The following is a 24,035-nucleotide window of genomic DNA, read 5'->3' as shown; positions in this document are numbered from 1 at the left end:
AAATTTACCTCCAAGATACAACGGAACCAGAAAAATCTGTTTGTTTGATAGCATTTAGCACTATCGATATCAAACCAGAAAACTCTAAGAGTTTAGCTATAATGGCAAGACTAAAAAGAGAAAAAATTTAAGAAAGAAAGAAAGAATGTGTTGTTTTCAATTTTCTGCAGTAGAGAGGCTCTTTTATAGTATTCTTGGTGTTTCTTTAAATAGTTACAATACTTGTTTGAATAGTCACCACTTTTCAGACAACCATCATTTGTGTCATTTCAAAAAGTCATCCCTTTTCATCCTCAACTACCTTTTTAAGGTCACATCTTTTCACCTTCAACTATCTAGGGTCCCATCTTTTCACCTTTTTTTTTCCTTCAGAAAAAACAACACCAAAAACATGCATACATATATATATATATATATATATATATATATATATATATATATATATATATATATATATATATATATATATATATATATATTCCCAACATGCAACTCATGGTTTAAATTTCAGTAAAAGTAGCTAAAGCCAGTTCTCCATTTGAGGAAAAACAAACTCACCAATACTCCACAATGTTGCCTTGGATTCATACAGAGGCATTCATATTTCTTAAGTGATACAGCGACAAGCATTGGCATTGCTTTGCTTCCAGAAAGAAGTGCAGTGCTACAGGATGAAGATAGTTACAAACCACAGCATAACAGTACTTCAATTCACATGAACAGTCCAAGCAAGGCACTCGAGAGATTCCATCTTCCAGCAGAAAAGGAAGCCCTCACCAATCATGTCTTCACGATACATACATACGATTCTCATGGGGTTGCTTTAGATGACGTCGCAACCTTCTTGGGATCATTCTCGACACGCAGGCTGTTTTCTCTTCGATAAAGGGATTTAGCACCCTAATTAAATGACAATAAATTAGACAATTTAATCACACTGGCAATTGCATAAATAACTTGGCACGATGAGCTCAGCTAGTGACTACTTTCATGTCCATGACGACAATGTGTATTATAGTTGTTATGGATGCCAGTTGAACAAACTTATACTACAGACACCAAAAAAGAAGAAGAAAAAACAAAAGTGATAGCAGCATAAAATTGATGGGAGATTCTGCATTAAGATGAACATGAAAGCCATAAAAATGAAGAATAAAATTACTATTTCCATACTAGTTGCAGGTAAGATAATGCTCCCTGACGAATAATAAAGCCATTGGAATGTAGAAATCAAACTCCAGAGTACTTTTATCAACTAATAAGTGCTATATTAAAAAGTCCAAAGGTGATATTCTTCCAGACTCGTTATCATCTATTATCTTCTAATGATAATATACTACATGGTGAGTGAAAGTTATTTAGAATGCCAGAATCACACCAGCAAGCATTTTAATGTTCTGGAAACAACACTTACTTGGAAGACTGTTCCCAACTTCTTCAATGCTTTGGCTCGTAATTTCAGCACATCCTTGGAAACACTATTATCTTTAAGAACCTGAAGGACAATCAGAAATTTAAAATAGGTCAATAGCATACACAAACTGTTTAGGAATTTATTGCTGTGAAGTTGGATTCTATGGAGCTATCCGTTTCATTGTTGTATCATATGTTCCACTCATATTATAACCATCACATCATATTCAATCATCTGAAAGCAGTTGAGAAGACTAGCCTCTATGTGTTAGCGATAATACATCCGATGTTATACATGTTACATGATTCCACAAAATAGGATTGAAAGCATAGCTTAGTGAACCTTACCGCTTGACAGACATGCGAAAGGGTTGACTCGATATCAACCACATTTATTTTCCATAAAGAACTAAGCATCACATCTTTCTTCTCTTCGATGCTCTTCAGAAAGTCCTCTTGCTTATTTTCACTCTCATCCATCTTTTTCATCCCCTCCTGTAGTTGTATTAAAGAGATGGCACCTAATATTGGGATTCAATTTGAAAAAAGGTGCAAGGGAGTAAGTCAAAATGTGCTGTCGCAAAGAACAATAACTGCAGATTGTCAGGTACATACCTGCAGCTGCATTAACTTGTGATTTTATATGGTGACCCTTATCTCGTACCCACTCAGCTATAAACGGCACACCCATAAATAAAATGTTCTTTCCAAGCTCTCTTGAAGCCTGTCTTGCATAAATATAGCCAATGGTGTGGAGCATAGCCTCTCCAAAAGCTGCAAATTTCATAGTGTGTGCAATTAATAAGAAAAAGTCAAAAATACTGTCACACCATATCACATATGAAGGTCAATTTAATGCCAAACATTAGGAATACATACAAGATCGCTAACAATTAGAATAGGTTTTTCTTTTTTCAGTTATTTCTTTGAGTTAACCAACTTTGAGTCAAGAATGTAGCAATGAAAATATTAAAGGAGAGGAATGGATGAGAACTAGACCAAATCATATGAGAAATGAAATGAAAAGGCCTAGGGTAACTTATCAATGCTGCTTGGAAAAGTGGATAATGGATAAAGAGAAGAATGTAAAAAATAAATTAAAAAAATCTAACATCCTCCATATTCCATTAATATAAATTATTCATATTTTTAGGAATATTTAAATATCATACTACTATATAAATAAGTCAGATTCATTATTAAATTTTTCTCTTTAAACTTCAAGGTATTACAGCCGAGAAAGGCCACATGAGGCCATTGCAAAACATCCAAAGATTCTTATGAGAGATCTGGCAACTTGGATGGGATGTCACAACTAATGGATGTGACTGATACTACATGAACTGCCATGGTAACCTTGCCAAACCGATCTGCCAAAAAAAAAGCAGGATTCCGAAAACCTAAATGCCAATTGTCACTGAAGAGTCTTTAAAATTCATAAAAAAGAGGAAGATTTGTTTGAGCAGCAACCTCTGTGGATAGTGGGATAATGCCCAATGAAACTTTTTGCCACTGTTCTTCAATAACCAGAGACCAATCCAGACTTTTCAAGTCTCCTCCCAACACCATCTTCCTTTCATAACAGATCAATTAACTATTTGTGATATCAGTGAAAAATTATATTATCAGGAGTTTTGCAAATAAGCTCCCCCCAAACCCCTGCCACAGAAAAAAGGGAAAAAAAAAACCTCATCGCATATTTACCATTCAAAAATTGCAATTTGCATATATTTCTTCTCACACCCAATATTCGAGCATTAACCTGACTGCCAGTGTCCATTACAAAATTGTCGTCTTAGCCCCACAAAGCTGCTGTTAAATGGTTATCATTTTTATTGAATGACCAAAGCCTCCCTCATGTTCAGTGATTAGGATTGGTCTTAGTTGAAGATATGTGTAAAATTTTCCTCCCCATCAACACTACTGCTGTTCGTTGTTTTCAATTAGAGCATTTTCTATCTTGTTGCTTGTAAGGCAGCTTCACCACCCACCTCAGCCTAAAGGACCCTTTAAGGTTCAATCACCAGGGCAACCCTTCACTGCTGGCACCACCGCCATCCTCCTCTGCACCTTAGCTGCCACCCAGAATGATGCCCTCCAACACCCTCCTCAAACTCTGCTCCCTTGATTTCTCCAACTGCCCACCCACAACCCCCAAATATCCAAGTCCCGCCTGCCCATGCCACCTCCCTCCACACCCCCCAGGCCTCCACCCCCAGATCCCCAGTCCCCTCAACACCACCCTCCCCACCCCCCCCCCCCCCCCCCCACCCAACCACCACCACCACCAAAAAAAGAAGAAGAAAAAAACAGCAACTACTTCCTCTTGTCCCTCCATTCCAGCAACCACAGCCCTTGACCCTGGCCCTCCTCTGTGACATGCTCCATTATGAAGGATGCCAATAAAACTATCGTGTTCTCTTTTTCCATTTAAATTCCTCTCACCTCACTTTGTTTTGATACTCATCCCTAGATCCCTCCAATTGGCCTTATTTTATTTTTATTGAAAAGTGAAACACAAATAGTGTTGGTGGGTTAGGTAAAAGTCCATATAGATAAGTTGACCAAGCTTGGGCTTATTTTTACAAATAAATAGGTTCAGGGTGGAGGATAGTTTAACCCACTTGAATTGAACCTTACCCGAACCCAAGCCATTGAAAAACCTATCCCATATAAACAGGAAAATCTTCCTGGTTAGAAATATTGTATGATAGTAGTGGTATCGGAAAAATAGAGGGAAAATGGAATCTCTACAGATTACATGTTTCATGGTCTGCACGCCGCCCCCAAAACACACACACTCTACCCCAATCAACCACATTTTAATTTCAATTACAAGAAGTATGTACCCTCATATCCCTCTTTGATTATCATCCATTAATTGAGTTCTCCCTTCAAAGATGACTAGATCTCTTCTATGTTCCAAAGAATTAGCATGGTTTACCACAAACCTGTGAACTACAACATGAGACATGCCTAGCTACCAAAAAGCTGCACATGCCGTGCTAACCCAACCATCAACACAAGCAAATATAAATTCCAAGGACACTTCACAATAACTAGGGTAAATTAAAGCCAAAATTTGCTGGACATTCTTTTCAGGGCCCTGTTTTTAGTACTGCTCCATAGCCAGCTCTAGCATGATAGAGCAAAGGTTTTGTCATTTTTATTCATGTTTTCCACAGGCTGAAGAGCAAAAAACCCCATTTGATCAACCATATTTTCAACTGAAGTGACTATAGAATTTAGGATGCTACAAATTTAAATGGTCACAACTTAGGAAGTGGCAGCTAATTAATAACTAACGAATATTATTAACTTCATAAATAGGAGAACAATTTACCAGCCTGAGACAGACGACGAGCTTCTGAATTTGCCCATCTTACAAATTCATCCTTCTGCCCTTGCACATAAGGATGAAGGCGATCTTTTAGATTCTGAATTAATTTTTGTTCCCTTTCCTTCTGTAATGCCTGCGCTTGGATGATAAAAGCTAATCATATAAAATAGAAAATAAAACAAAGGAGCATAGTTTGTTAAAAAAGGTAGTATGTACATCTATGCTACAGAATAAATGCATAACCACAACGTTTTTTCATTGTGTATACCAATTTGCTATGAAAATAAATTGTGCAAATGGAGAAATACACAGTCTAGATTTTACCATGTTGCAATGTTGGACAAGAGACTTATAATGAACTTCCTAATTAGGCTATTGCTTTAGACTGTCAAGACAACCATGACACAATAGATCAGCTTAACATAATTGATGTGCATATGTTTTAAGGCTGGGTATCCTGCAAAGATGCCTCACAAGTACAATATAGTATGCTCATATATTAACACAGCCACCATTGGAGTTGGCAAAGCACTCTATACCGTATGTCAGCACAGGGACAAACCAAGCCCCGATGCCGTACTGGTACTGTATAGGGTCAGTATGATATTTCCCCATACTGCCCTGTATAGTTCCATAACTATAACACTAGATGTGAACCAGTTGATAGAAGTTTGTCGTAAATTGTTCATCTGACAAACTATAAAAAAGAGATTGAAGAGAATCAATTCAAATCAGAAGAGAAGAGGAGTCAGAAAGTTGCTTATTGAGCTATGTAGCTCACTCCCATCATTACTATTAAACCTTTCAAAGAAATTGGTCAAAGTTGGATTGTAATTCTGAAGAAAAGAGGAATCAGAAAGGAATCAGCTTTTTGATAGCGTTGTATGGACATGAAGACAAGAATGGGATCTGGACATGCATCCAAGTTTGCTAGAGGGAGAAGGGAGATATAGGGATGCATAAGATAAAATATAACTTTAACTAAATTATGTATTTAAATATTAAAAGAAAATAGTAAAAAGATATTGTTCATTAAGATCTTTCAACATTTATTTCTCAGTCAAACACCCCAATTAACTTAAGGATATAAGAAAAATAATATTTTGCTAACTTGTTTCGGCACTGACTAATCTCTAAAACGAGCAAACACTCACTTCTTTCATCAAAATAGGGAATCAAACTCGTTGTTGGACAAGTACAACTCCCTCCCAATCTTTAGAAGTAGCTACAAAAGAACTTTATAAGTATCTAAGTGTCCTATACATATTCTACTGAGACACATAGCCTACAAGGATTTTCGGAACTGGGTGCTGGTGTCCAGGCAACGAAAACTTTTTGGAGGTGCATTTTGGATTCTAATGATCACTGAGGTGGCACATCGAATATGCCACATCAGCCCTTAAACATAGGTGGAACTCTTCAAGTCTTTGGATTAACTAAAGAGTTCTGAGATACCTCTAGTCTAGCCCCTGCCATCATGACACCACTTAAATTGCCATGCAACATGCATGTGACAACTTTAAGTAGGAGTTGGACATCACACAAACCATAAGGGAAAACACTATATTTAGAAAATTGTATATCGAAATGATGACCAAATGTAACCAAACTAGGCTAGGGAAAAAATCAAAATCCAGAAAATAAGAAGTGGGCTGAGAAAGACTTGGATCAGACTAATTAAGTTAAGGCAAAAAAGGAAAGTGGCCCAGACGAAGACACAGAAGAACGAACTAAACTACATGGATCGTGCGAACTCACTAATGCTGGCACATTCCTAAGGACATGGGAGAGTCAGGCAAAGGTATGTGTACGTTATCACTTAGTCTGAAAAAAGAAAAAAAATGGTAGAACTCTTTCTATGCTTAATTAGTACATTTGACAATACTATGATCAATTTTTTGTTAATGAGCAAATATGCCTCTGCTTTTTTAGCCATTTTTGCTAATGAAGGGCACATTTGATCATTTCAAAAATCTAGTGGGATAAAATTATTGGTAGCTTTGTTCTTGGATATCTACGGAACAACCAGTCTTGGGATCAATGTTGTTGAGATTAGGACCGAGTTGCAAATCATAGAGGGGGCTAGATTAGGTCGGATCGGATAGTGAACCAGATAATTTATCATAAAATTTTTCTGATTTCTTTCAAATATTTCTAAACACAAAGAAATGGGAATATTGAAATATAAGCCAACTCTAAAGTATATATATTGAAAATAAAAAGCATATATATGAGATACGACAATTTTTGTTGTCACCAGATTCGGCCCATATACAGTATTTCTAATAAAAGAAACATTTATTTGATTATTCGAGATGTTTGTAGACTATCTATCAATTTAAGTATCCTTTTAAGTAGAATGCTTTAGAATAAACAAAGATTAGACTTCAACCTACATTATAAAAAAATACAAAAACTTGCACCTTCCATTTAATTCAATGAACTTCAAAAATAGACTTACTAATTTTACTATTTGAGATCTATTAGTGATAAGTAATTTAAGAATAACTTAGCCAAAGAAATTACAGAATATGGACTTACACACGATTTAATATGTAAATAACATAATTAAATTGGATACGTTGATCCAAAGGAACATCTAATCCAACATATGGACTTGTGAACCTAAATTGATCCTGATCAAAGGATGGGATCTAGATTGTTTAGGGCCATTCTGATATGGATAGTAAGACCTGAAACATGAATCGTAAGATTTTAAAAACGATGCTTGGGATATCCACAATTTGATTGAACTATCAGAGATCATCCTCCAGCCAACATTTTCAATTGTTTGGCAAGAAAGCCTTTATCCTAGCTTTGCCCATGCTCCGAACTAAGGTTAAAAGGGCCATGCACATGGAGGTCTTTCACCGAGTTCCATGGTAATTGGTTAGCCATGGATTGCAAAATATGGGTAGCGTGACAAAGGCTGGGACATTATGCACTTCAAAGTTAGACTCAGTCAATCTGTTCACTGATGAGGTGATCTTGGATTTGAATAGCTACAACAAGGTTTTGAACAATGTAAACAGCTCATAAGCATGAAGGTGCTAGGTGGTAGTGTTCTTGAGAAATGCAAGCCATGGGCAAGGCACAAAGAAAGCAAGTTCAAGATCCAGCACAAGACTCTAGAAGGTGCTTGAATAGAAGAATGGTGGCTGTAACAAGTCACTTTTGGACATGAAGGTGACACAAAACATGTTAGCTTGGAATTTAGCTTTGCAAAATATGTGTTGGACCTCTTAAGAAGTCCATCATAGTACGAAGGTGTTGTCTATGTTTTGTGTATGATTTTGATGCCGAACAATATTCAAATGAAAGCTCAACCCGCGGAATCCACCAGCGGGGTGTTGGAATCCACCAACAAACACGATATGGAAGGGAAAACTCAATTCATTCACTAACAACCAAAATGTTAACAAGCCCTACCAGCCTTTATATAAGCAACATGACAAGAAAAAATCTCCAAAATACCCCTACAGAGGAAAAGACCTAAATACCCAACAAATAAGCTCTCTCTCATAATCCATCACCCCGCCACAATGTCACCGGGTGGGCTGCCCTCCTGCGTCTGCGACTGTACACGTGCCTGATCGAAGATCTAGGACTGGTGTCCGCATCAACTCTCTCGGGGTGGGAGAAACTCGACTCAGTCGAGTAGGACAGGGGGCGGCTCTAGTAGGGCTCCAAAAGATCTGAATCGATCCGCTGCAGCTCCTCACGAGTAATCCACTTGCTATCAGACTCTAGACGGTCCCTCCATCGGACTAGAAAACGCTGAAGGCCTCCGTAAGTAGTAGATATTACCTGTTCATCCAAAATAGCAACTATCTTGTCCTTCCGTGTGGGTTGAAAAGGAGAAGTATGAGGGTCAAAGGCAGGCATAGCTGGTGGAGGCGGAGTTGGAGTGTCAAATGGGGCATTCGAGACAGGCAAAGGAGGTGCGTAAGCAACTAAGTCCTCAATATTAAAAGTGGAACTAATGCCGTAACCAGGAGGGAGATCAATGACATATGCATTTGGGCCTACCCGTTTCAAGATTTGAAAAGATCCTGCACTACGAGCCTGCAATTTTCTCGCGATTCCAGATGGAAACCGTTCGGGTCTGACACGAATCATGACGTAGTCGCCAACATAAAACTCTTTAGCGCGTTTATGTAGATCAGCTTGTAATTTATAACGAAGATTACTAGATTCAATTCGCTTATTGATCTCTTGATGCAATGAATGGAGATGATGTGCAAATGCTTCGGCCAACTCAGAGACTCTAGCATGCGGTGACATGGAAAGAAGGTGCAAAGGTGCAAGCTTGAAAACTATGAACAACCTCAAATGGACTCATACCAATAGACCCATTAATGGAATTGTTGTATGCAAACTGAGCAATAGGAAGAACGGAGTCTCAGTTTCTGTTATGATCACCCACCAGACAGCGTAAAAGATTTTCCATACTACGATTAACAACCTCTGTCTGACCGTCCAGAAGTAGCTCATGAATCGAACATCATGATCTGACACGATAGTTTTCGGCAAGCCATACAGCTTGACTACATGCTCAAAATATAACTTTGCAACGTTCGAAGCGTCTGAAGTTTTGGAACAGGGGATAAAGTGCACCATTTTGGAAAAACGATCGACGACCACAAAGATAGAGTCATGCTTATAAAAGGTACGTGGCAAATCAAATACAAAATCCATGCTCACATCTTGCTAGGGGCAATCAGGCACCGATAGTGGGGTGTACAAGCTAGTGTTTTGCTTGCGATGTTTAGCCAATTGACATGTTCTACATTGTCCAATTAACTTGGCCACATCATGTTTGAGACTGGGTCAGTAAAACTGGCGTTCAACTTCCTCGATGGTTTTATCCCGTCCAAAGTGACCGAAAAGGCCACCAGCATGAATTTTCCATATGAGGAAGTCACGTACGGACGTACAAAATATGCAGAGTTTGTTGGCCTTAAATAAGTATCCGTCGCGAAGGGAATAGCTGTCAAGTGAGACATTTGTGTCATTTGATAGGGTGAGGTAAACTTTCCTAAAGTCAGGGCAGGACGCGTAATCTTCCTTCAGCCTATCAAACCCAGTGACTTTAACACTTATGAGGAAAAGAAGATTAACCCGTCGACTTAGCGCATCAGCGACTTTATTTCGGACCCAGCTCGATGTCGAAAAACAAAAGTGTATTCCTGTAAGAATTCAATGCAATGACCGTGCCGGAGATTGAGTTTCTTTTGACAGTTGAGATACCGGAGGGCTTCATGGTCTGAGTAAAGGACGAATTCATATGGAAGCAAATAATAACGCCAATAGCTTAAAGCTTGAATGACCGCATAGAACTCTTTGTCATACGTGAAATATCTTTGTTTAGCGGCATTGAGCTTCTCGCTAAAATAGGCGACAGGATGGCGCTCTTGGCTGAGGACAACACCTATCCCAATCTCGGAGGCGTCACACTCCACCTAGAATACCTTGAAAAAAATCGGGGAGGCGCATCACGGGGGCTTCCATCATCCTTTTCTTGATCTCCTCAAATGCTCGAGCGGCCGATCGCCTCCACTGGAAGTGTCCCCGTTTGAGGTAGTCCATAATTGGGGACATAATGGTACTGAATCCATAGACAAAACGCCAATAAAAAGTGCCAAGTCCATGAAAACTGCGGGCCTCATGGATGCTTGTAGGTTCAGGCCAATCGACAATCACCTTGACTTTTTGCGGGTCCGCGCAGACTCCTTCAGATGATACGATAAAACCCAAAAGGATGACTCGATCCACAAAGAATGAGCACTTGTTCCTGTTGGTGTAGAGGTTGGCAGCACGAAGGGTTTGACACACTTGTCGGAGGTGGTCCATGTGTTGCTCCCTCAACTGGCTGTAAATCAAAATGTCATCAAAATATACTACTAAGAACCTGCCCGTGAATGGCCGGAGTACCTATGTCATGACTCGCATAAATGTGCTGGGAGCATTAGAAAGCCCAAAAGGCATCACCAACCATTCATATAAGCCGTCCTTAGTCTTGAATGCAGTTTTCCATTCGTCATCCGGGCGGATTCGAATTTGATGGTAGCCACTTTTTAAGTCAATCTTAGAAAAAATCATGGCTCCCGCCATTATATCTAGCATGTCGTCAAGCCGAAGAATTGAAAAGCGATATTTGACCGTTATTCTATTTATCACTCGACTATCAACACATATGCGCCACGTTCCATCTTTCTTGGGTGTGAGCGATGCCGGAACAGCACAACGACTCAAGCTTTCATGAATAAATCCTTTCTTTAAGAACTGTACCTGGCATTGTAACTCGGCATGTTCGGTCGGACTCATCCGATAGTGCGGCAAATTGGGAAGGGATGCTCCCAAGACTAGGTCAATAGCGTGTTGGAAATGAAAAAATAAGGAAAGAGAGCTTGCCCTTTTTGTTTGTAGTGTGCGATGTGCGACACGCTTCGACAAGATCCGACGTAGATCTCATGAGGCAAACGAATACGAGGGATCTGGGGTGGTCCGTCCATCAACTAGACCTCAGGGCTTTGGCAATAGAGGCAAAGTTAACCTGGCTCTGATACCAAAGTTGATGCCGAACAATATTCAAATGAAAGCTCAACCCACGGAATCCACCAACAAACAATATGAAAGGAAAAACTCAATTCATTCACTAACAACCAAAATGTTAACAAGCCCTACCAGCCTTTATATAGGCAACATGACAAGAAAAAATCTCCAAAATACCCAAAATACCCTACAGAGAAAGAGACCCAAATACCCAAAAATAAGCTCTCTCTCTAATAATCCATCACCCAGACACAGTGTCACCGAGTGGGCTGCCCTCCTGCGTCTGCGACTGTACACGTGCTTGATCGAAGATCTAGGACTGGTGTCCACACCAGATTTATAGGGCATTGAAAGGTTATTGGAGTGGTTGACTTTTGGTGTTATAGGAGGAAGTCATGAATATTGTTGTGCTTGGCTACAGAGGTGGCCCTATGCATCTAGTACTCTTTTACAAGATGAATGTGGTGACTTGGAAGTGCCTAACTATGAAGCTCTTATGAAAGTGATCCTACACAATAAGGAGTAAAACATGATGAAAGTTATTCTACACAATAAAAAGATGGACATGCATTTTATGGCTAATTTGATGGTTGAGGTGTATAAGTGGGTCATGAGGCTCCAAGGATTATAGAAGCACATAGCAACACAAATAACTAAGCGTGCTTTGGCAAATCCTAAGTTTGTTGCACATTTTTTCATGCCTAGGTTAAGGATTCAAGATGGCAGGCCAAATGTGCAAAGTGAAAGCAATACCCCATGAAAGAAATGAAGAAGAAGAAGAAAAAGAAAAGGAAGACAATGATTCATTAACGGCATCAAATAAATCCTAAATTTCAACCATGAGGGATGATTACCAAAAATAACTGCTAATGCAATATTGATCCATGAAACCATTAAAAACCTAAAAGCACGTATAGTGTTATGAGTCATAACAGTAGCACAAAAATGACATCAGTGATAAGGAATTACAATCATCCAACTACCTCACAAAAAATAGCATTCATGTGGTGCAAATATTTGGACATGTATAACTGTAATAATGGGTGGTTCGCCCTTCGTTCCTAACGTAAAATAGCATTAGTAGGTTTTTCACAAGCTTAAGCTAAGTTTCTAGCGGAAAATATTGCCAAAAGATATATGCTACTTGGGCTTTCTGAAAAGATTTTTTGTTTTCAAAAAAGACTTCATAATATAGAACTAAATTTAGTATCATAGAAAAATGCAGTATTGATATCCTCACCTATACATTGTGTACATGACAAAAGCATCAATGGCTGAAATTTATGACAAGTATATAAGCACATATAAATGACCAGATGTGTTTGTTCTAATACTATGACCCAAAAGTTTGTCCTTTTACAAACGAGAATTTCATCTAAAAAAATATGCATGTGAAGTTTCTGTCCATGAAACTAGTCTGTACAATGTCAAAAGAAAGACACCTTAATTTTCTCCTGAAATTTTTGCCTCCGAACTTCTGGGGCTTGGGATTCTTCTTCAATTTCTACTGAAGCTATAGTTGCCAAAGCAAGCTGACCAACATAATCTTCAAAGAATTCACTTCCAAAGAGCATTCCAAAAACAGCAGAAGGATCTACCATGGAATCCCTGAAATTTTGAAGGGTATTAACACATGAACATTAAACAGCATAAACATTTCAGTTTTCCTCATTTCTCTCTATTTGTGAATATTCTTCTACACCTTTTGCAGGAATTAGACAGTTAAATCATATTAGCATTACCTAATTACTTCTACAGACTTATTCACCAGCTTATTCCAACAAACAAAAGAAAAACCTTCATGAAGGCTGTGTTCTCCCACAGAACTTTCCCAGAACAATTCAACACAAATTGTGGACTTACTGGGGAAGACCTTCCTTTCCATGCCTATCATATGCCTCACGTTTCGCAGGATCACTCAGGACTTGATAAGCCTCTCCTAGTACCTTCGCATGGAGACCATTTTAATCAGTAGTGCAGTATGCTACATCAAGAGACATGCACTTGTAATCATCATATGAGTTGATATACCTCACATCCACCAAAATCATTAATCAGGTTTGGCCAGTTGCAAGAAGACCATGAATATAGTGTACTCATTAACAAATACTAGAGCAATAGCTATAAATAATCGTCGTTCAACTTTTTTTACAGAAAATCACACAAAACATATAACATCTATCTAAAACAAGCATATCTGCTTGTTAAGTAAAAGCCACAATAATGTGTAATACCAGTAAACTGATCAAGAAACCATGCATCTCATATTTGTGTATTCACTCACAAGACAGAATGGCATGTATTAGATGATTTGGCTTTCTCATTGACAGTTCTATCATGTTACAGGTTAGTAAAACTAAGTTGTGTACCTGAAAGTTATGAGCTGCTTTTGGATCTCCAGGATTTTTATCCGGGTGTACCACCCTTGCCTACAAAAGGAATACATGAAAGAAATGCATACCCAAAGAAAAGAACTTGATGTCAGTCCTCATACTCTGAACAAAAATGTATAATTTCTGCAATATCATGAAAGAGTTATAAATGACAGATTAAAAGGATTTAACAAAAGACTGGAATAGTCCATGGGATCCTTAAAATTAGAACCAAATAATAGCAGTATTGATATTGATAAAAATTTTATGCAACTACAATCGCCAAAATAAAGCTTGACAGCTGAAAGAAAGTTGTTCCTAACTCAAGAATACAAATACTGGAGAAAAAACAAAACCAGCAATATGCAGAAAATGGATTAAAAAAATTATTACAGCTGGAAGTGTATAAGACAGTGTAGAAACATTCAGATGGATAAAACACTAACTATATGTATGCTTGCACCTGATATTTCTGAAAAGAAATAAAGAAGGTAAGGGGATTGAGTCTTTTTTGAGGTTTTGAATTTGTAATTTACAAAACAAAACTCAACGGGAGCAACCAAACCAATGTCTCAAGTGCTGGACCATGCCGGACCAATATCATCACTCGCACAGGGTTCCCACACCACTTATTAATAATTTCTTATTTTTATTATAAAAAGATTTTCTTAATTTTTTTGTCTTTTTTGTTTCAGCAAGGCTCAGGCAAGTGCAGTGGTGCAGCATGGCAGGACACACGCCATGCTGACCAGCAACCAGCACTCCCACAACCACCACCAATAGTTGAAAGATTGAGCCAAATGAAACTCCCATAAAACTTGCTTTTAATTTATATGTTTTCCATAAAACCTGACATTGACAACTGGAGAACCCCAAAAGATTTTTTTCTGAGAAAAAAAAAGAGAGAAGCCCAAATGAACTAGAACAATAAAAATGCACGAACAAGTTGGAAGTTTCATGGACAAGAAGGAAATAGGAGAGCTCATTTTTTGCATGAGCAAGAAGTTTCTTCTACATTATTCTAGTACTCGGAGGCCACAAACAAGATGCATCACATACCATCATTCATGAAGGAAAAGACAGCATGCATGCAGGGAGACATGCATACACATAGACATATACGCACAAGGCTACAAGCCTACATGCATGAATGCGAAAATGCACATGCTCCACAAACACATGCAAAACCTGTTGAATTTTAAGAAACCTTATACCATTATTAGAAAATTTAATGTTAGCCAACATAACAAATATCTACCTGAATTCTATTGCATCATCCACTATTTTTGAGTTTTAACAAACAATTTGGGCATAATATGGTATAAAAAATGAAAATAACACCAAATCAATTGTCAAGTAAAGCAGGTAGCATGATTTTTCAAGAAATATGATTATTTAAAATGAACCCATTTGAATGGGTTTTGTACTATAGTTATGCTGAAATTCTCATTTATTCAAAACTGACACCAATAATAAATATTTGGAAGCATAAATTGATCTTTTTGGTAGTCATAAAGTGCATCAATAATGGTACCTAGAAATGATAGTCTCTGACATATTAGCAAATGCTCATATCAAAATTAAGAAAATGATATGAGATACGAAAAAATATTGATAGGATCAAGAAAATCCAGAAGAGAACAAATTCAGGCCTTCAGAGTAATGGAGATGAAAATCCTCATACTCTGCAGCCGTAATGATTCACACTTCTTTCATGTCAAAGGTCAACATATCACATTTTGAAATTAGAAAATATGCAATTGATTCAAAAAAAATAGAATAAAATTTCGGAATGTTTTGTTACCTTGATGTAGTAGGCCTTCTTTATCTCAGCAGCAGATGCATCAACATTCACACCCAAAATATCATAATACTCGGTTTCTTTCACCATGGCTTTAAAATCTATCTACCTAACAAGAATCCAGAAAACAGCTTTACTTACCGGTCTCTACCTAACAAGAATCCAGAAAAAAACCATGTGAATATATGCAAATACCTAAAAGTATGAAATACAAACACGCACCTGGAAGGGGGAGTGGAAGAGGGAGAATAAAATCCCGCAATTTTAACAGAAAGCTTTGAATATCAGCTTAAATGTGTTCATATAGATCTTTTCTTTCATCTTTTCTATGCACATAGTACATCAAATAACAATATCACACAAAGATATGTACAGATTCAAACCCCGACACATTAAGAAAAGGAAAGCCTAAAAAATTTCCCAAAAATATCTGAATAAGCTAAAGATAAGCATCCTAAGTGGAATTAAAAAGTAGCCAATGTCAATGCTCGAACATAAATGAAAATCGCTGAATAGCATAAGATAACCCAAAAAATTAAAAAAAAAAAAAACTTGAGACCTAATGTTAGAAGATACAAACAGTGCGGAATAAATTTACAAATAACATAAAAGAAGAACAAATAAAAAGAAAACGACACGAAGAACAAATCTTGGTTTTCCCCGAACAATGAAAAGGAAAATAGGGCACGGACAACTTAATTGAATAGGAGAGGAGAAAAACGGAGGGGGAAGACCACATCTCCAAAAAGGATAGGAAAATCGCAACGATTAGAAAATAAAGATCAAATCACGGCTTATTTATGCGATTTTTTTTTGAAAAATAGAAAGAGGAGACAATACCTCAACAACAGGCAGGCAAATCTTGTGAAGCTTCCCAAATCTTTAGAATTTTTGGTTCCTTTTCTCGTTTCCTCCCGTAAACAAGATCTTGACGGGAGCAACCCGGGGGGGGGGGGGGGGGGTTCGGGTTGTATCTTTCACGCCAAAGCAAGGTTGATCTTCCTTCGCGACGCCAACGATTGGATCGCACCCCGCACAGATCGCAAAGCACTCCGATTTTCTTAATTACCCACTGCACAGATCTCGAAGCGGCCATTGCGCGATCCAACGGTGGATCCGCGCAAAGGAAGGTGATTCTTGTTTTCCTTCGTGCGAAAGATACAATCCCTGTCCGGTAACGGGTGTTAAAAGGGGCTGCCTCGTGTACTGCGACCGGGCTTTCGGGACGCACGTAAGAGAGCTTATTACTTAACCCAGCGCTCGTAAACCCACGTCCCGACCTTGAATGGTAGCTTGGAGGTCGACTGCTTGTGGGGCCAACATTTTGTCTAAAATCTTGGTTTGGTCCGCATGTCACCTAAACTTGGGGCGTTTGGTCGCTCTCATTGTTGTGCGGTAAGGTTATGCGCGCATGGATCCAGCCGAAGTATGATTGATGTGTTTTCGATCTCTCATCAGCTTTAGTTTTATAATCAATCGTTTTTTCTCCTTAAAATAAAAGAGCAAAAAAAGGGCTGAAATATTTGTAGATGCATTATCTAAAATTTGAACCAAAATCCCTAGTTAATTGGCAGAAAAGTGTGATCATTTAGTGTAATCATCAAGACAACCCTAGGTCACCGATCAATCTATATCTCTTATCTCCATGCATCTCTATAATTAGAAGAGGGAGAGCCTAACAGAAGGAGAGGGGATATACTTAGAAAGTTCAAATGAATTAAGAAAGAGCAATATATTTTGAGGCAGGAGAGTAGCCCAGACAATATATTTTAAGGCAGGAAAATAGAGCAACTCTGGAAAAGATTAAAACATGTTTTTTTTTCTTTTCTTTCGTGGTGAAATCGGATTTATTTAGGCCAAACTAGAGAAAATACATTCTTATGAATCAAAAAATAAAATATTAAAAAAATCAAAAGGAATATTGGACGACAGCTCAAGATCAAAGCAAGTTTAGGAATGAAAAGCTTGGATACATTTTTTTTTTTTCTCCTTTTCATCCAAATAGCTTGGCAAAATGTAAACACTAGTTGGGAATGGATGAATTCTATTTCTCCATTCTACTTGATTCAACGTTAATTTTTGAGTGATATTGAGATATTAAATCCTCCTTATTACTTCATCCCGTATCATTTTTGATCTATCTCTATATGTTTGTTTCCTTATATATATATATATAATATTTCATTCATGCGGGTGCATCCCTCGACCTACATTATATATTTCAATATTATTTAAGTCGTCCTTCTCTAAATTTGTTCTCAATTAGTGCTATATTTAAGTCGGCATTTTCTAAATTTGTCCTCAATTGGTGTTATCTCTACCATTTTAAGAGTAACTTTATTTTTTATTTATTTTCATTTCAACTATATTAATCTTATGATATATTATTTTCTAACTATTCAATATTTCATACCATAGAGTATACCTAGCCAAATGATTGTCATATAAAATTTTTCTTTTAACTTGACGAGTGACCAATGATCATATAATATTTTAGTTACACTTGTCCATTTCATCTAACCTACTCTAATCCTATAAATAATATCATTTTCAATTTTTTTCTTCATGAAGAATAAAAAATCATAAATATTAAAAGTGATATAAACTTCATGATCCTCAATTTTTACTCTATTTCTAATTTTACTAAAATTATATTTTATGTATTTTACCTTATTCTTATTTAATCTAAAAAATTTAGATTCTAGTGCTCTCTCTCAAAATTTTCTCTAAAAGTGATTGTGCTGTCTAAAAGTACTACTTGTTCGAAGGAAAAGATAAATCGTTATTATTGCAAGTCATTTTTCATTAAAATACTGTTATAATAGCCATTATTTCAGTGACTATTGTAATATTAAAAATTTTATAAGTTATTCTTTAAACTAAATAATGGTTGTTATAATCATTATAACACTCATTGACAGTTGGTGGGGGAAATTCTGCTCATAAAATTGCTGTCGAATCTTTCGATCATGGCGGATGCGGAGGGTCTCCTCCTTCAGATCTTAGTGGCTCTGCCATTAAACCAAAAAAAGAGAGGAATAGATCCATCAAACTAAACTTGAATGAACCCAACAAGCTAAAGTTATTCTCGTATGAGGAGCATGCACTACTTTAATGCCCTCACCATTCATGCTACTTAAAGATTGAACTGGACTTCTAACTTAAGAGGTCCAGGATTTAGTAACCATTTCTATAATGTTGTAGCCAAATATAAAATATCCAATATACCAAATTAATTGTCCACCCATCATTAATGCTTATCGCATATTTCAAATGGATTCCCATCCAAACTCTTCAGGCTCGTTTGGTTCGCGGAAAACATTTTTCCTCATAGAAGAAGCAAATTTTTAGAAAGAGAATGCCTGAAAAAATATTTTGGACATGTTTGATTGACTATGGAAAAGTAATAAATTTCCAGAGTGCTTATGTTTGGTTGACCATCCATTTTTCTGAAAAAATTATGTGTAATTTATATTATACCCTTAATAAAAATTAGGTCTTTAATACTTTGGATCAAATAAGAATTCTTGATTTGATACTGAAGGACCTTTTTGGAAAAAAATAAAAATATTTCGATTCTCGGATCATGAAAAAGTAACGTTACTATGTTTCTAATGAAAAATATTTTTTTATGAAATATGAGAATCATATTTTCACGAAAATACAACTTTTTCGTCTCTTTCTTTTGAAAACTCTAACTAAACAAGAGGCATCTCTTACTTTTCCGTTGACCACACTTTTTTCTCTCTTTTTTTCACGAAACAAACGCGCCCTCAGTGCCATGAGAGTTCTAAAGGCTACCAACTTCCCACCAAACAAAGCTCTTCCTCCATTGGAGGCATTACGGCAAGTTTCGACGACCACAAAAACCATGTAAAACTACCAACTTCCCACTAAACAAAGCTGTTCACTTCCCTCAACTCTGCCTGTGCCTTTTCACAAATGGCTGTCAATTCTAACCTCGATATAGAATCCTTGGGCCTTTTATAACAAGCAATTAGATCTAAAGATAAAGAGCATGGCAAGTGATTTCATCATCACGACTCACTTTTACATGGTGGATAACATGTTATAGTACTGGATGCACCACCTAAATTCACCCACTTCTCTGACTCCTTTAAACTTTAAAGCTCACCTTCTCACAGAATGCACTACAAAATGTTAAAGAAAGCAGCACGCTTTATGCTCCACCTAGAAATAAAAGGAAGACTATGGCAAGCATCATTTTCTGTATGATATATACTGATTTTGATAGACTGTATGCTGATCAAGAGAGTTTTTTTCTTTTAAACAACTTCCAAGTGCCTTTTGGATTATTAATGGATAAGAGGCATGATTAACTAAACATAGGATATATTTATATCGTTCTATAAAAGTCGGGTGGCGTATTGCCTCCCTTCACATCAAAAAAAATATGTTTATAACTTTCTATAAGACAAAATCTCAGTGATGCTCATTAGTCATTACTACCATATATCTCTCCGTAGCCATTACTACAATAACTTGGTGTTTGTCAAGAGGTACATGAGGTCCACAAGAAGCACACAAAATAGGATACGGTCTTACAACAGTCTGGCATCTATAATTCTATTATGCTATTTTACTAAAAAATATTTGTTATACTATTCCTGCCATTGTGGTAGACCTGTTTGGATTTGAGGTGGGAATCCGGTTGGATACAGATTGGGTTCGATGCATGTTGGATTGAAAATTTATTAAGTCGAACTCGATCCGTTTATTAAACAAATCAAGATTCAGGTCTGAACCCAACCTCCACTCACATAATCTATTTATGAAATAGGTTAAATAGGTTAAATAAATTAAATAGTTTTTTTAACGAACTAAATGAATTTAAATGGATTAAATGAGTTAAGCGGATTAGATTAAAGAGGACAAAAATAGGCTAATCATATTTTAAACAAGTTAAATATATCTTAAACAGATTAAATAAATTAAACAGAATATCTGATCTAACTTGACTAGAATATTAAACGGATCAGATATCTAAAATCCAAATTCGATCCAAATGTTAAATAGATTAAACGTATCAACTTATATACAATCCAAATCTGTATGGCCCAAACCCAAACTTGCTAATGGCAAGTTGAACATGGGTCGGTTTGATTGGTCAGGTCACATTTATCAGCCCTAGTTTGGATGCTGGAAGATTTTGTCAGCCTCATAAGGTATTTCGGCTGGAAGTTTTTATTTGAAATGCGTTGAAATCATGGTGAGATGGTGAGAGGAGTCGTCTGAGGAGCCAATCACAATTAATCTCCTTGTTTTTAGGATAATGGTATCCTTGTAGAGAGAGGATTTACCTTATCACAAACACAAACACACACACAAAAAAAAAAAGTCATCAGTTATGATCTGATATCGGCTTCCTCACCCCTCCCGCACCTCTGGCTCCTTCTCCCACCATTGTTTTCAAATATTCAGCCGGGGCGGGGAATATCTTAGCAAAAAATTTACCTTGTAAAAGGATTCCTGCGAATCAAACGAGCCCTAACAAAAGGATAATTTGCTAAATTTACCTTGTAGACATCTATGACTATTGTACTTGTACTTCTTTCATATGCTACCTACCCAATGAGACAGAAGATTAGTGCTCATAAAGTATTGGGATTAGATTATAGATTGAAGGTGACAGCGTTTTGTCTCTTTGCATGTTTTAATCTCTTGCAAGCTAGAATGCTGAAATGAGATATCAATGACCAATTAGGATAGACATAGTTAGAATAGCCGTAGAAAATTTTGCACCACTTTTTCAAATTGAATTTAGTATTACATCTTTCAAAGACTTCAGGTCAAGAAAAACTCCGGACTTTTACCTGGAAACCTTCTGCCGTGTGGCACTACTTTTTTTCCAGATTCTTAACATAGTTATATTGGATGTCTTGAAGCATCTGGCTTCAGAATTTTCAAACTCATACACTTCATGAGCTTTTAGAAAATGTAGAGTATGTCTTGAAACATACTCTACATTTTCAAAATGAGGAATCTGTACTTCATAGACTAGAGATACCGCTACTTATGTTCATGATGTCCCTATGATTTACTTATTAAACTTTTAAACGTTACTGAGCTCCTTGAAGTTAGACTTCTTATTACGTTAACCAATATTGGGTTAGAAATTATGTTAAATTATTTTCCCTCTAACCTGAAAACCAAACTGTGCAGATGTTGTTGAAATTTTAATTATATTAATGACAAGGAAATTTCTATTATGTTAATTTTAGTCAGCATCTATCTTCTATACAAGGTATTAAGGATTTGTTTGGATCATGAGAAGATTTTTTTCTAGCTGGAATATTTTTTCTAGAAAGTTGATGTTTGAAAAAGTGGTCTTTTATATTTGGTTAACTATGAAAATGTGACATATTCTAAAATAGCTTATGTTTGGTTGATTTTATTGAGAAAGTTGACCTATTATATATTTAATAATAGAAAATATCCCGTCTCACTCTATCTAAAAGCTTAAGAGCACTTTTTTTGTAAAAAAAAATACGCCAATTTTTGACCGGCGAGAATTTAACTTTACTATATCCCACAAGAATTTTTCTTTCTCATAAAATGTAGAAATTTTATTTTTATTGGAAAGCTATTTTTCCATCTCTTTTTTAAAAAAACTCCAACCAAATATAAATCATTTTTCCATGTTGACCATAATTTTTTCTTTCCCCCCACAAACCAAACGAGTCCTAAGTATATCACCAGTATGAGGTGCCATGCATGTTGGATTCTCTTCACATATGAGTAAAAGAATAAAGCAGAGTTTTGATTGCCTTTTTTCTGAAGTTTCTACTGGTTATTCATTTGCTCTTGAAGTAACAATTTCCAAACTTGGGAGTTTGATTCAGTTTTTAGAAATTATAAAAAATTTACTCCTGAGCAGCAAATCATCTCCCAGAAGAAATTTGTAACGGTCACAAAAATTAATTTCCTGCTCCTTTTCTTTAGTCAGATAATTAGGGAATGGGGATGAGCCCCACATCAAAACAAGATGTAGAAATAATATGAACCACTGGCCGGGCAGAACGGCACAGACCAAAAGACCAAGAGGATTTCTTAACCAAAAAGCTCACCAAACCGCAAATATACAGTCATTTACTTCATGTGCTTCAGTGACATTATATGTATTTCATCAATTGGTAGATTTTTCCATTAAAGTTGAGCAGTCCACTTCTTACGTTCCCAAATTTAAGGGATTATCAATCCACTCCCAAATGGCAAAAATATCCTCTGAACCTTTACGTAAATGAGATGCCTTCTTTTTCCTAGGATTTATTCTTTACGTAAATGCTGGTTTTGCATTTTATGAACCCAACAATGTGAAAGGGAGTGAGAAGTTTCGTTTTCCATAGCCTGAAGGAGTTCTTCTTTTAGCTTTTTTATTTTTTTTATATTTTTGGTGCCCAGAAAGGGAGTGAGAAGGCTCATATGAAATAAATTATCCCGGTTTAAATAGCGGAATGGACGACCTAAGGATCGGACTCAAAACCACTTTCAAGCATAGACATAAGTTTGGCATTTGAGAACATTTTTCGCTAGATAATAATGATCGGGAATTGGGAAGAAAAAAAATCCAAAGTTTTGTCAAAAGTTTACAAGCAGTTCGAGAAAAAAGTTGAGCACAAAATAATAAAATTTTAAAACTATAGACTTTCTAAAACACTTATAAATTTACTTACTTAAGAATAATTGGAGAAGAGAAAAAAGTAACATATGATAGCAAAAAACATCAACATTAGCAATGATCTATGGTATCATTAAATTTATAATACAAAATTTTTAAATTGGTTGTGAATAATTCAAAAATAAATTATAAAATTTATGTATAATTGAAAAATAATTGAGTAGTTTTGAATCGATTCAATTTTGGAAAATAATTTGAAGAATAGTTTGGTCAAGAAAAATCAAAAATAATTCAAAAATTTTTCTATTGAAACTATACTTTTTTTTCCTTTTCTTTTTTTGATATACCGGCTACTCACCCTACTCCAGTGTAGGTGTAGCCCATTGAGTCAAAAACAAGGGCCTAGCCCAGCGGTGCTGGAAGGATCCCCTGATGAGTCCAAAGGACTTTTCCAAAATGCTGCGCCGCATAGGTAGATACCTAATTGGCCGCTCGATTTGCCTTCCGGTAGGCATGCACTACCTGAAAGATGTTACATCTCCCTAATATCTATCTAATGTCATGAAGTAAAGGGCTCGCAACCCCTCTCCACCTCTCCTCTCGAATTCGGTCAATCACAGTAGCTGAGTCCCTCTACAGGATGATGCGCTTCGCCCCCAGCCGTCGTCTCGCAAAAAGCAAAACCCTCCCACGCTGCCCGGAGCTCCGCCCCTGCAGCTAACAAACCAAAGATACACCGGCCCCCCGCTGCAAGCAATGCGAGTCATGGCTCCTGAGCATAAATCCCACCCCTGCTTTACCTCCCTCAGTGGAAACACTCCCATCAAAATTTACCTTGAAATGGACAGGGGGTGGGGGCACCCAAGAGACAAAGAAAAATTCGGACATTGAAACAGCAAAGTGAGTGCCCCATAT

At 36.8% G+C, this 24,035-nt stretch overlaps 1 protein-coding gene across 6 annotated transcripts; it reads right to left on the bottom strand.

Moving 5' to 3' along the window:
* Positions 1-477: 477 nt before the first annotated feature.
* On the bottom strand, positions 478-16,496 carry LOC103708141 (chaperone protein dnaJ 10-like). Of its 6 annotated transcripts, XM_039125833.1 has the most exons (11): positions 16,322-16,496; positions 15,704-15,802; positions 15,485-15,590; positions 13,678-13,737; positions 13,172-13,254; positions 12,751-12,916; positions 4,757-4,886; positions 2,029-2,187; positions 1,762-1,934; positions 1,415-1,495; positions 478-900 (listed from the first exon to the last, which is right to left on the bottom strand). In XM_039125833.1, exons 3-11 carry the CDS (start codon positions 15,569-15,571, stop codon positions 811-813), a joined length of 1,029 nt encoding a protein of 342 aa, XP_038981761.1. In that variant the 5' UTR covers positions 15,572-15,590; positions 15,704-15,802; positions 16,322-16,496; the 3' UTR covers positions 478-810. The 6 variants fall into 6 exon arrangements, with proteins under 6 accessions (XP_038981761.1, XP_008791146.1, XP_008791145.1 ...); XM_008792924.4 differs by lacking the exon at positions 15,704-15,802 and having other exon boundaries at positions 15,485-15,632; XM_008792923.4 differs by lacking the exon at positions 15,704-15,802.
* Between the last annotated feature and the right edge of the window lie 7,539 nt (positions 16,497-24,035).

This window comes from Phoenix dactylifera, chromosome 4, assembly GCF_009389715.1.
Source record: "Phoenix dactylifera cultivar Barhee BC4 chromosome 4, palm_55x_up_171113_PBpolish2nd_filt_p, whole genome shotgun sequence".
Taxonomy (NCBI): domain Eukaryota; kingdom Viridiplantae; phylum Streptophyta; class Magnoliopsida; order Arecales; family Arecaceae; genus Phoenix; species Phoenix dactylifera.
The sequence above is the reverse complement of the archived record's forward strand: the minus strand, read 5'-3'. Positions and strand labels throughout refer to the sequence as shown.